Below are 13,075 nucleotides of genomic sequence, written 5' to 3'. Positions count from 1 at the left end.
ATATATTTTTAATATGTATTTTAATAGAATATATATATTTTAATATTTTAATATATGTATTATATACCGTATATATTATAAATATTATACCATATATATTATCAATATTATACCGTATATATTATCAATATTATACCGTATATAGTATCAATATTATACCGTATATATTAATATTATACTGTATATATTATTATACTTTATATATTATTATACTGCATATATTAATATACTGTATATATTAATATTATACCGTATATATATTCAATATTATACCGTATATATATTCAATATTATACCGTATATATTTTCAATATTATACCGTATATATATTCAATATTATACCGTATATATATTCTCAATATTATACCGTATATATATTCTCAATAATATACGTGTGTGTGTATATTACAGCACAATTCTGCTTCAGAATTTCAAAGAGCACTCATTGAAAGTAAAATTCTTGTTAAAGGTCTACTAAGTATTAAGAAGCAACCCAACACTCAAGTAGAGAGAGAAACATTTTGAGTACCGTTATGTAGGCTAAGACGGCAGCCATTTTGCGCACAGCAAGATCCCATCGACAGCAATTCCCCAGCTAATTTTTGGTGGTACTGGTTGAGGGTGGCATGCTGCCCAGGTCGGGACACGGGTGTAAAGCAAGAATCGGATAATGGTTTGCTGCCCTTCAATGCGTGAGCGGCCTCTTAGAAACTGGTACTGGCACAGGCCTGGGACTGGTTGTTTTCCCACCCAGACACCTGCATGACGTGGAATGCATGACCTAAATATAACCAAACCAAAAAGGGCAAGAAATTGTTGTGCTAAAGATTTCCCCAAAACTTGCCCTTGTAGTAAAAAAATATGTAATAAATTCAGTTTGACTTCTTAAAAGTATCAACTTTGGCTACTGTACTTAATACAGAAGAGTTTATGTACAGCTTTCCATTTGTTTACAGAATCTTGTACCTAGAATCGCTGCTAAACTTGATGTTGCCGCCATCTCTGACATCATTGAAATTAAAGCCCCGGACACATTTGTCAGAACTATCTATGCAGGTAGGAACAAGGTGAAGCCTGTCACTGACACGATGCTTCAAAGGTATAAATGGCTTGTAATTTGTTAATACGCCTTTTTACTGAATGTAAAATCTAACCTTCCTACTTGAAGCACTTCCAGAGCCATTAGTGTTCCAGTGTATTACAGAAAGGAATCTGGCATGGAACCAACAAAACATGCGCTTGAAGTTATATTGCTGCATTCCTTCCACCTGCTACACTGAATCTTTTATTTACCTTTTTAGATTGTAGCAATGCCTTGTATAGAACACGATACAGGAAACTTTGGTTTATCCGGAGGTTGTATGTCCGGAAACCTCGATCTACCGGCAGAAATCAGGAGCCGTTTTGATAGTTTTTTTTTTCTTCTCGTGGCTTTGTTTTCAACAGTCGGGCTCTGGAAAGTCTCTCTGAAGCTGTTGCTAAGCTACAGAGACGCTTCCAAGGTACGGGCTGACTGTTTACAAGCTGTTGCTAAGCAACAGTGTTTGTTGTCGGATACGGAGATGAAAACCTCCGTATGCTTCAACATTAACTTTGTATGTCCGGCAGTTTTGATAGATCGGCAACAGCTCGGTCCCGTCGGTGCCGGATATAACAACGTTTCCTGTAGCTGCTTTCAGTAGATCCTTCCACTGTTCACAGCAGGCAGATGTGCTTCATACCTCACTTGCTACAACAACTTACACCACCAATGCCTTTAATGCAGCGAAACGTCTCATGGTGGGGGGAGGGAATTGGACATTGGATCAGAAACTGGGATGTCAGAGGATGGAAGTGGAGGCGAGGTTGAAGAGGTAGGTTTTGAGGAGGTGTTTGAATGTGGGGAGGGATAAAGCAAGGTGGTGTCCTTTGGGAAATGAATTGGAGCGCAGTGCTGTAAAAGTTGAATGTGGTTCCGATGATAATTTAGAATGGGGGGCGGGGGGGCGGGGGGAGGTGGTGGCGCATAGTTCAGGTTTAGCAGAGCGGCAGGTCAGACCTGGGCCCTAAGCTTAAAAGAAGTTGCACAGCGTCGAGTGGAGCAAGGCCATTGAGGGATTTGTAAACTCACGTGGAGATCTTGAGATGAATGCCTTGGTGAATGGGGAGCCATTTGATGTCGGCAAAGATAGGGGACTTGGTACGCAATAGGATGTAAGTGACATATCTGGGTGAGTTAACGTTTGTGGAGCTTGATGGTCAATGAATCGAGCGTTGGAAAAGTTGAACCTGGAGGTGAAGGTGTTTGTAAGGGTTTTCAGCGGTGGTGGAGTCAGGTGATGTTGCGGGAGTGCAAATAGGCACGCTCAGCGAGGGACTGAATGTTGGGAGGGGGTTGGAGTTGAGTTAAAGGTTATCCCGGTCAGAGTGTGCGCTGTTGGGATTAACCTCAGATAACAGTCTAAGAGGAGGCTGCAACAGGGGGCTAGGGTGTAGAGTTTTTGGCGAGAAGCGAACCGAATGGCTTTGGTCTTTCAGTGCCATCTCCAAATAAGGCTGTGTCTTCATAGGCAACATTGTACCTTCCCCTGGAAGCAGGGAGTGCCACTTCATGAGGTGGCTTTCCACTGTGCCTCCAGCAGTAAAATGATGCTGATCAGGACTTCCATTTGTTCCGACAAATTATGTTATGCAGGCCAGCAATGTGTTTTTCATTTCACTTTGAGGCCAGAAACATAATTTTGCAAACATGATTTTTGATTCGAAGCGCATGCAATCATTCCAGTGCATACCATCAGAATGCGATAAATCTGAAGCTGTAGGCAGCCACACGCTATTGTAGAGCTGCGCCCAGTAAAAATGTTTGTTTGTATGAAGTGAGCATCAATCGGAGAAAGATTAAGTGTTTTATTCAGTGAATGGTGGCCCCGCCACTGGTGTGATGCAGTGGGATATCCCTTCAGGGGATACCAGCTTGTGACAGAGCGCATATGTTACATCAAAGAAAAGTACCTTGTACTCGTGTCAAGAGAAATGTACCTATTACTGCGTCGCCCCGGAGCTACGTAGCCACAACTGATTTTTTTTAATACAAAGTCCAATGCTGATACTGATAATTCAGAGTAATTTTGAACGTGCGGTGACTAATAAGTACAGGTAACCAATCTTTGAACCCAGCCGATACCATGCATAGCACTATTGCTTTACTTTCTGTGTTACACAGTCATGTCACCAAGTTGTGGAAAGAAAAATCTTTACTGTGCAACTTCCTCGTGAGTTAAACTGATCTGCTTTGATCCCGTGCGGTCGATTATTAACCAGGTTTTGAATGTAGGCTCGATCCTATTTATCGCGAAACCATTTCTTCCGCGGGTGCATTCCTAAACTTGTGTTTGAGATTAAGGGTAATTCAAAAGCAACTAATGAGAGTTTATGGGGATTCCGACTTCAAAAGTCCACCTTGAAGTCTGAGCATTTTTATTTTTCCTCGGTCGATTTTTTTTTCCAGTTCTTAACTCTTGGCATTTTCCCAGGAAATGCTTTGTGCACGGTGAAGTCTAGTGATGAAGTGAAAGTGTTCTCCGTGCGTGGCACATCTTTCGAAGCTGCTGCTGTGAATGGAGGAGATGCAAGTTCGGAGGAAGGTAAATACTCCTCAACTCTAAACTGTTCTAATACTTTGTTTCTGGGCACGACCTTAGCTTTTTTTTAAGGTTTGAGTAAACTGGTTTCCCGGCCAGCATTCCTCTAGATTTCTGTTAGCGCTGCCATCATTTTGTTGAAGCAAGAACATTAACATTCCTCAGTTGTATAGAAGTTTGTGAATGAAATGCAGGTAATGAGAACGTGCATTGTGGAAAACTGGTTCTGCAGGCAAGCTCAGCGGTCAGTTGCCTAGGTCGCACAAATTGCAAATAAGGTGAATGACCAGGTAACCTGTTTTCTGGTGGTGGTGCCTTTTGTGTGCTTTGGCCACACTACCTCCCAACAAATTTGTTTTCCTTTAAAGATGATTTCTTAAGATATAGATATATATATATATATATATATATATACAGGAAACTCTCGATTTACCGGCACCTAAATAACTGGAAATCTGTTAACCGGCAAAATTCAGGAGTAGGTTCAGGTAAGTTTTACTTCATATTAGTGGCCGTTCCTGGATCTGTGGCTGTGTAACCGGGTTCCTGCACCTGTTGCTAAGCAACAGGGATGCCTGGATGTTGTGGCCGGGATTCCTGCACCTGTTGCTAAGCAACAGGGATGCCTGGATTTGTTGCTGTGTACGGGGCTCTCGTACCTTTTACTATACCTCTCTGTAATCCGGACTTTTTGATAAACCGGCACCACACCGGTCCCGTCAGTGCCGGATAAAAAAAAGTGTTTCCTGTACTCTGTATGATGCATTCTATGCTCTCCTTTTTAAAAGTTATTTTTGTCCCCTCACTATTTTTGTGGTTAGTTTCACCCCTATCTGGAGCCGGTGTGTCTGAATGGGTTGGACAAAACCTGACCAAAAGTGACCGTCCGGAGCTGACCAGTGCCAAAATTGTTATATCTGGGGGTAAGTAGCTGATGTGGTGTCTAATATTCTAATCTTTGAAGTGTAAGCATTGCATTTTACCCAAATAGGGGGCGGGTCAGAGTGAGGTACAACCTTGTAATGTAACAACCAGGGATGTTCCTACGTTCCACAAGTTACAAGAGCAAACACTGGATTTGTGTTACAAGTTGTAATGTACCCACAGTGATCGTTTGTAATCTATCAATCTCGATGAAACACTGGGAAGACCAGAGCTTGTCTAGGGCGCTGGTCTTTTCTGTCATTGTAAATGTTTCTGCGTTCTTTCCCACCCCCAGACTGCCTGACTCCATTTTCCCAATTCTCGGATAATAAAAGAGCCTCTGGTTTGACACCAACTCTTGTAAGGGCTCAAATCACAAAGAACAAGGTTGTGTTATCAGGGCAACAATTTGTATTAAAAATAAATGAATCTGAACAAGAAAGAGCATTTAAATATAACCCAGAGCTATTTCTTGCCCTTCGTTTACTTCTCTGCAAAATAACAAATGAATATTTGGGCAAAAGCAAAATACTGCGGATGCTGGAAGTCTGAAATAAAAACGGAAAAATGCTGGAAATACTCAGCAGGTGGGCTATAGGGTCATAGACAACGCTCTCTTTCTGGAGGCCCTGTGCAGCCAGGGGCTGACTTTTCAAATTGGAAATTTCGTGCACATGTGCATAATTTTGAATGGGCCGCACAGCCCGTTAAAGGGACTTTGCACCTAAAAAAAAAAAAAAAAATTAGAGGGAACATTGGTCATAGAATCATAGCATTTTACAGAACAGAAGGAGGCCATTCGGCCCATCGTGTCTGTGTCTAGCATAATCCCACTTTCCAGCTCTTGGTCCGTAGCCCTGTAGGTTACGGCACTTCAAGTGCATATCCAAGCACTTTTTAAATGCGATGAGGGTTTCTGCCTCTCCCACCCTTTTGAGGCAGTGAGTTCCAGACCTCCACCACCCTCTGGGTGAAAAAATGACTCAATTCCCCTCTAATCCTTCTACCAATTACTTTAAATCTATGCATTTGTTGGGCAGCATCTGTGGAGAGAGAAACAGAGTTAACGTTTCAGGTCATTGACCTTTCATCTGTTCCCAGCATTTTCTGTTTTTATAGTAAATGAATAATTGGGTTGGAATGAATTTGGTGCAAAATTTCTTTGGGGTTTAATGTATCTTGATGTGTTTTCGTTTGTGATGTACAGTGTGTTTTTATTTATTTGTTGTGGCCACATTTACTGCCCATCCCTAATTCTGTTAACAACTGAGGGGCTTACTAGGCCACGTTCCGGAGGGCTTCAAGGGATATGGGGATCGGACGGGAAAGTGGAGATGAGGTCGAAGATCAGCCATAATCTTATTGAATGGCGGAGCAGACTCGAGGGGCCAAATGGCCGACTCCTGCTCCTAATTCTTATGTTCTAACTACAGTGTGGGACCAGAGTCGTGTATAGGCTAGACCAAGCAGGGGTGACAGGTTCCATGACGGGTCTTGTTGAATCAAACTTTGTTTGACAATCCGATAGCTTTCATGGTGGTTATTTCTGGTACTCGCCCCGCTAACTACCAGATTACTTGAGTTCAGTTTCATAGTGGTAAGGGACTGGCAGCCTTATGGTTCTGGGAAAGCACCCAGAGGTCATGAGGTCACTACGACAGCTCACCCTTAATGCCCTTGGGGGGGGCAACCAGGAATGTTGTAAGATGGACGACTCTGGGTTGCTTGTCCATCTTACACCATTGCCACTCAATGAAAGCCTAATAGCAATTCTCTGTCAATGTAGACTGTTTGTATTCACTTTACACAGTTGATGTTATTGCTTTAACGTTTGCTAGGCCGTGGACTGAAGAGCGGGGACAACTTCAAGTTGCTGTATGACCTGGCGGATAAGTTGCATGCTGCAGGTGGGTGCTTTGTTTGACGGGCCTTTCATTCTCATTTTGTTAGCTGACCGTAATTTGTTATTAATGGTAGTTACTGATGGTCCGAGAGAGCACGTTCTGAAATTATGGGGTAAAGGTGCACCTTATTTATTACTTGGTTTTTCTTCTCCATCAGAAATTTATTGGAAATAAATATAATTGGGTGATGCTCCGATAATCCCTTGCGTGATGTGCTCCTGATCACAATTATTGTCATACATAGGTGAAGACTAGGAGGCCAGGTAAATTGCCCCCTCTCTTGCAGCAGTGTTTTGCTTCATTCTCTGGTTGAGAGGGTGAGCCATTGACTGCTTCTATGTCTGTACCAACATGGCTGCTTAGTTAGCCTGCAATAGGGGCACAACAGTAACTGCCTCTGGTAGTAAACACAGCCTGAGGCCTGTGGTGGCACATGGTATTGGAGTGCCAATAGCTGCACCATGAGGCTTGCCCCTTTTCTCAATTTTTAGTTTAGAAATGGTCTAATTTAATATCTCTATCTACCTAATGTATTAATCTTTTGTCTCTGTGCGCCTCCTGTCAGCATTTTCCATTATAGACTCCCATTTCCACATTTATAATGGGAACTATGGGCTAGAAATTGCGGTTGGAGGCGTAACTCCGGGTATGCTTCCGACCCGCGAAAGAATTACGAAAGTACCTGCTGGCAGCCAGGCTGAGGAAAATTGTGGTCTCCGTCCTGGAGGCAGAGGGCAGCGTAATGGCTGTGGCAGGCGGTGCGGAAGCGTACCTGGGATCACGTGGGCCCTGTCCTCCAATCAATAAGCAAAATGTCAATCATTTATGAAGGGAATCCCCAAATGAGATGCAATGGAATCCCCAAATCTGATAATTATACAATGTACAGAACTAGAATTTTATTCATAATTACCTTCATTCCACCAACCTCACTAAAAATTAAGTTTTTTGGTGATTTTATGCATCATTAAATCCGTAATCTGGGCCAATATTTGCTTAAACTCATTTCATACAGTGTATGTGCATAATTTAGGATGTGAAAATGTTTAGATCCCCATACGCTGATGCAAACAGGCCCTGTGCCTGCTTACATCAACCGTAAGACTTCCGTGCGCAATCGTTGGCTAGTTGGTGGGCAAATAGCCCAACTCTGCGCCGCGATTGCTTTTTCGGAGCCCCTGCGGATGGCTTGTCAACGCGTACGTTGACAGGCTGCAACTTCCGGATTTCGCGCACCCGGAAATCCCAAACTTGCGGTGCATTTCAAAGGGAGCACGACAGCGAACTAAGAGTACGCCGTCATGCACATTGCAATTTCAGGGCCTCTATGCAAATTTGTCAGGCTGTAATTACATACTCCTGCCAGTAGAGGTCTTGCAGCACCACCTCTGGCGAGAGCACATAACTGCAGTGTGTCAAGTTTGAACAGGAAGAAAGACTTGCATTAATATAGCGCCTTTCACGACCTCAGGACATCCCAAAGCACTTTACAGCCAATGAAGTACTTTTGAAGTACAGTCACTGTTGTAATGTAGGAAACGCTGCAGCCAATTTGCGCACAGCAAGCTCCCACAAACCGCAATGTGATAATCTGTTTTTAGTGATGTTGATTGAGGGATAAATATTGGCCCAGGACATCGGGGATAACTCCCCTGCTCTTCTTCGAAATAGTGCCATGGGATCTTTTACATCCATCTGAGAGCAGACGGGGCTTTGGCTTAATGTCTCATCCGAAAGACGTCACCCCCGACAGTGCGGCGCTCCCTCAGTACTGCACTGGGAGTGCCAGCCTAGATTTTGTGCTCAAGTCTCTGGAGTGGGACTTGAACCCACAACCTTGATATGACTTGACAACTGGGACAGGATTACGTCTGCACACCCTGATCCAATTATTCTTCATCTCTAATCGTGTTTCACCTGAAAATAACGGTTCCCCTTAACTCCTCGTGTGCGACTCCATGGGAGATTGACCAGTATTTATATTAGAAAGTACTGCTGAGATGTTCTGTCATCCTGAGTTATAGGAATACTGTAATATGTGTTCTGCTTTGAGCCCAAAGTTATTGCTTTATAAGAGGATACTACCCAAACATTGAAGAGAAAAGAATACCCATCACGAAAATCATAAACCTGCCTTTTAAAAATGAAATTTGAATATGCAGTGTGCTTTGAATTCAATTCTAGTTTTTGTTGAATAAAGTTGTTGTGGTTTTGATACTGCTACAGTTTTAAACCTTGATTCGTCATGTATAAAATATCTTTGAGTCTGTAGTGAATTTTGCATGTATTTTTAATCATCCGTTCGCAGTGTTTCCTGCAAGGTCTGAGATGAAAGAACCTCGTTAATAGTTTTTCACGTTTGTTGCAGTTGGTGCTTCTCGTGCCGCAGTGGATGCAGGATTTGTACCCAATGATTTGCAGGTTGGACAGACTGGAAAGATTGTAGCACCTGTGAGTACTTGGGATGGAGCTGCTCCATCCAGTAAATGGATTTACCTGTTAGGGTGTTGGAATGCAAAGGAAGTATAGATTGGTAACTTGCTGGGAAGGTATTGACTAGAAGCTCGGTGTCCGAGTGAACCAACATTAAAGCAGACTTTAAAACAAATGCATGTATACAGTTCTCACTGCTTGATGTAAAGAAAGACTTGCATTTCTATAGCGCCTTTCATGACCACCGGACGTCCCAAAGCGCTTTACAGCCAATGAAGTACTTTTTTGAAGTGTAGGCACTGTTGTAATGTAGGAAATGCAGCAGCCAATTTGCGCACAGCAAGCTCCCGCAAACAGCAATGTGATACTGGCCAGATAATCTGTTTTAGTGATGTTGATTGAGGGATAAATATTGGCCAGGACACTGGGGAGAACTCCCCTGCTTTTCTTCGACATAATGCCCATGGGATCTTTTTTACATCCACCTGAGAGAGCAGACGGGGCCTCGGTTTAACGTCTCACCCGAAAGACGGCACCTCCAACAGTGCAGCACTCCCTCAGTACTGGCATTGGGAGTGTCAGCCTAGATTTTGGTGCTCAAGATGTATAATAATCTGATTCAGAATTCACACCTGTATTAATGAACACCAGGATTTTTCCTCATTAAAGGATAGCTTATTAGGCTAAAGTGGCTGAAGTCATTGAGTTACTTTAAAGGCGTGTTTACATTGGATAAGGCAGACACACCTGGCACTTCAGCAATAGCTGATACTCTGATACAAAGGGTGCCAGAACTCTGGAGTCCTGACTTGTGTAGGAAACCACATTCTTGTGGATCGCGAGCTGTCAGGTTTCCGCTTAAATATATAACTGGTGGATTCGCTCCCTTTTGCTGATGGGATTTGCGGTTCTCTGACTTCAGATGGGGCTTGAAAGGAGCAAGAACATTGGGTAAACTAAACCGGGGACAGCAGTGTGCGGTGATTCTTCAGTTTGGGCCTTGCTCCCCAAGAATTCATGCAGGCAGTGCAAATGTACCGTAAACTCTGCCTTAAATAGGATTGCTTAATTTAGTCGACCTTCGTCTAAGTTAACACTATCGCCCATTTTTTCCAGTATCTGTTTTTCTGTATTAACATTAAAGTAGCTGTGCAGCATTTACTGATTTTTAACTTGTATGTCTTCAGCGTGTTAAATTATAAATTTATTTGCGACCAACATACACAATTAAGCATGAATAATTTAAAGGAATGAGCTAAACAAATTCCTGTGTATTCAAAACCAAGCATTTGCCTTGGGGGCATAAAGCTAATTAGTTGCGTGGATTCTGCCGTCAGTTGCTAATTTAATGATAAATGTACACGCTGGAAGGAGTTTAATGGCGAGCAAATTGTGCATATATGTGCCTGGGTATTTTGATTTGGGATTTTAATTCCCTAGAGGTTGTTGGTAAAATGTTTCACTCAAGTGTGTCCCAACAAACATGACTAGGACGCGGAGGTTCCATTAATGCAGAATTCAGGGTCATGAGGGCTCCCAGTTTGAATCAAAGACTCTTAATTTAACAGGTTCTTCCTTATCCTCTTTATCCTCTTTATCGTGATGTTTTTGTGCAGTTGCCAATCTTGTCAAAATGTAACCGTGAAGCAGCAACTCTACACGTCTGCTAATATATTTTTCCAGACTTAGAAATTTTTTTTCCTTGCTGTTTGCCAAATATATGCTGCAGGTCAACTAATGTCGATCACAGTTTTAATCGCATGTATTTAAACCTCAAAACCATCGAGTGCATGGCCTCGATTCCCTCACCTAGCTTTTTTAAATGAGTAGCATGATCAGATTCTTGCTATAATGCATGTTATTTATTGGGACAATTTTGTTTGTTTTAATTTAAAAGCAATGTTTAGCACATAATATGGCTAAAATCATGCTTTTAATAATGGACAGAAACAAGGGAACTTGATATTGAGAGGACTGGGGTGTTGCAAGTCAATTTGAGGTATATAGTTAACCCGAAGATAAGGGTCGATTTACCTTCACTTAGAAATTGAGTTTGAATATTGCTCAAATAATATATATTTTTTTAAAACACAGCTATATGGTGTGTTGTGATTGACACCCAGGAAAGAATCCGGAAGCATTTGTTTTAGCAATTGAGTTCAGAAACAAAATTAAGTTTTTTTTTTTAATTACATTTTTGTTTGCTAAACCGCTAGATTAAGATTCTTTTGGGGTACAACATCAGAATTTGTTCTAAAATGATGTTGAACAATATAAGAACATAAGAAATAGGAGCAGGAATAGGCCACTTGGCCCCTCGAACCTGCTCCGCCATTCAATAAGATCATGGCTGATCTTGGGCTCAAAGCCACTTCCCTGCCCGCTCCCCATAACCCTTCACTCCCTTCTCTTGCAAAAATCTGTCTATCTTCTCACTATGGAGAAGGACGATGTAGACATAGGAATCAGTCAGGGGGATTGTGATATACTTGAACAAATTAGTATTGAGAGGGAGGAGGTACTAGCGGTTTTAGCGGGCTTAAAAGTGGATAAATCCCCAGGCCCAGACGAGATGTATCCCAGGCTGCTGTGTGAGGCAAGGGAGGAGATTGCAGGAGCTCTGACACAAATTTTCAGAACCTCTCTGGCCACAGGGGCGGTGCCAGAGGACTGGAGGACAGCTAACGTAGTACCATTATTCAAGAAGGGTAGTAGGGATAAACTAGGGAATTACAGGCCAGTGAGCCTAACATCAGTGGTAGGGAAATTATTGGAAAAAATTCTGAGGGACAGAATTAGTCTCCACTTGGAGAGGCAAGGATTAATCAAGGATAGTCAGCATGGCTTTGTCAGGGGGAGATCATGTCTAACCAATTTGATTGAATTTTTCGAGGGGGTGACTAGGTGTGTGCATGTGGGTAGTGCAGTTGATGTAGTCTACATGGACTTCAGTAAGGCTTTTGACAAAGCCCCACATGGGAGACTGGTCAAGAAGGTAAGAGCCCATGGGATCCAGGGCAATTTGGCACATTGGATCCAAAATTCGCTTAGTGGCAGGAGGCAGAGGGTGATGGTCGAAGGTTGTTTTTGTGACTGGAAGCCTGTGTCCAGTGGTGTACCGCAGGGATCGGTGCTGGGTCCTTTGCTGTTTGTAGTGTACATTAATGATTTAGATATGAATGTAGGAGGTATGATCAGTAAGTTTGCAGATGACACGAAAATTGGTGGAGTGGTAAATAGCGAGGAGGGAAGCCTCGGGCTACAGGACGATATAGACGGGTTGGTCAGATGGGCAGAACAGTGGCAAATGGAATTTAACCCTGAAAAGTGTGAGGTGATGCATTTTGGGAGGACTAACAAGGCAAGGGAAATGCACAATGAATGGTAGGATCCTAGGGAGGACAGAGGATCAGAGGGACCTTGGTGTGCATGTACATAGATTCCTGAAGGCAGCAGGATAGATAGATAAGGTGGTTAAAAAGGCATATGTGATACTTGCCTTCATTAGCCGAGGCATAGAATATAAGAGCAGGGAGGTTATGTTGGAGCTGTACAAAACGCCAGTTAGGCCACAGCTGGAATACTGTGTGCAGTTCTGGTCACCACACTATAGGAAGGACGTGATTGCATTGGAGAGGGTGCAGAGGAGATTCACCAGGATGTTACCTGGGCTGGAGCGCTTCAGCTATGAAGAGAGCCTGGACAGGCTGGGGTTGTTTTCCTTAGAGCAGAGAAGGCTGAGCGGGGACCTGATTGAGGTGTACAAAATTGAGGGGCATAGATAGGGTAGATAGAAAGGAACTTTTCCCCTTAGTAGAGGGGTCAATAACCAGGGGGCATAGTTTCAAGGTAAGGGGCAGAAGGCTTAGAGGGGATTTGAGGAAAAACTTTTTCACCCAGAGGGTGGTTGGAATCTGGAACTCTGCCTGAAAGGGTGGTAGAGGCAGGAACCCTCACAACATTCAAGAAGCATTTAGATGAGCACTTGAAACGCCATAGCATACAAGGCTACGGACCAAGTGCTGGAAAATGGGATTAGAATAGATAGGGCTTGATGGCCAGTGCTGACACGATGGGCCGAAGGGCCTCTTTCTGTGCTCTATAAATCTATGACTCTATTAAGTGTATTTAATGACCCAGCCTCCACGGCTCTCTGAGGCAGAGAATTCCACAGATTTATGACCCTCAGAAGAA

At 42.9% G+C, this 13,075-nt stretch overlaps 1 protein-coding gene across 2 annotated transcripts in view; it reads left to right on the top strand.

Annotated features, from left to right (window-relative positions):
* Positions 1-13,075, top strand: part of etfa (electron transfer flavoprotein subunit alpha) — a 53,178-nt gene that overhangs the window by 12,800 nt on the left and 27,303 nt on the right. For both annotated transcript variants that reach the window (XM_085972321.1, XM_085972320.1), the window contains exons 5-9: positions 957-1,056; positions 3,513-3,623; positions 4,442-4,543; positions 6,383-6,451; positions 8,817-8,899. In XM_085972321.1, coding sequence (XP_085828447.1) covers positions 957-1,056; positions 3,513-3,623; positions 4,442-4,543; positions 6,383-6,451; positions 8,817-8,899 — 465 coding nt within the window. The remainder of the gene's footprint in view (positions 1-956; positions 1,057-3,512; positions 3,624-4,441; positions 4,544-6,382; positions 6,452-8,816; positions 8,900-13,075) is intronic.

The sequence above is a fragment of the Somniosus microcephalus genome, chromosome 32 (genome assembly GCF_052327205.1).
Source record: "Somniosus microcephalus isolate GS21.2 chromosome 32, FLI_Smic_1.0, whole genome shotgun sequence".
NCBI classification, from domain to species: Eukaryota; Metazoa; Chordata; class Chondrichthyes; order Squaliformes; family Somniosidae; genus Somniosus; species Somniosus microcephalus.
Note: the sequence above shows the minus strand (reverse complement) of the source record. Positions and strands in the feature narration are given on the sequence as shown.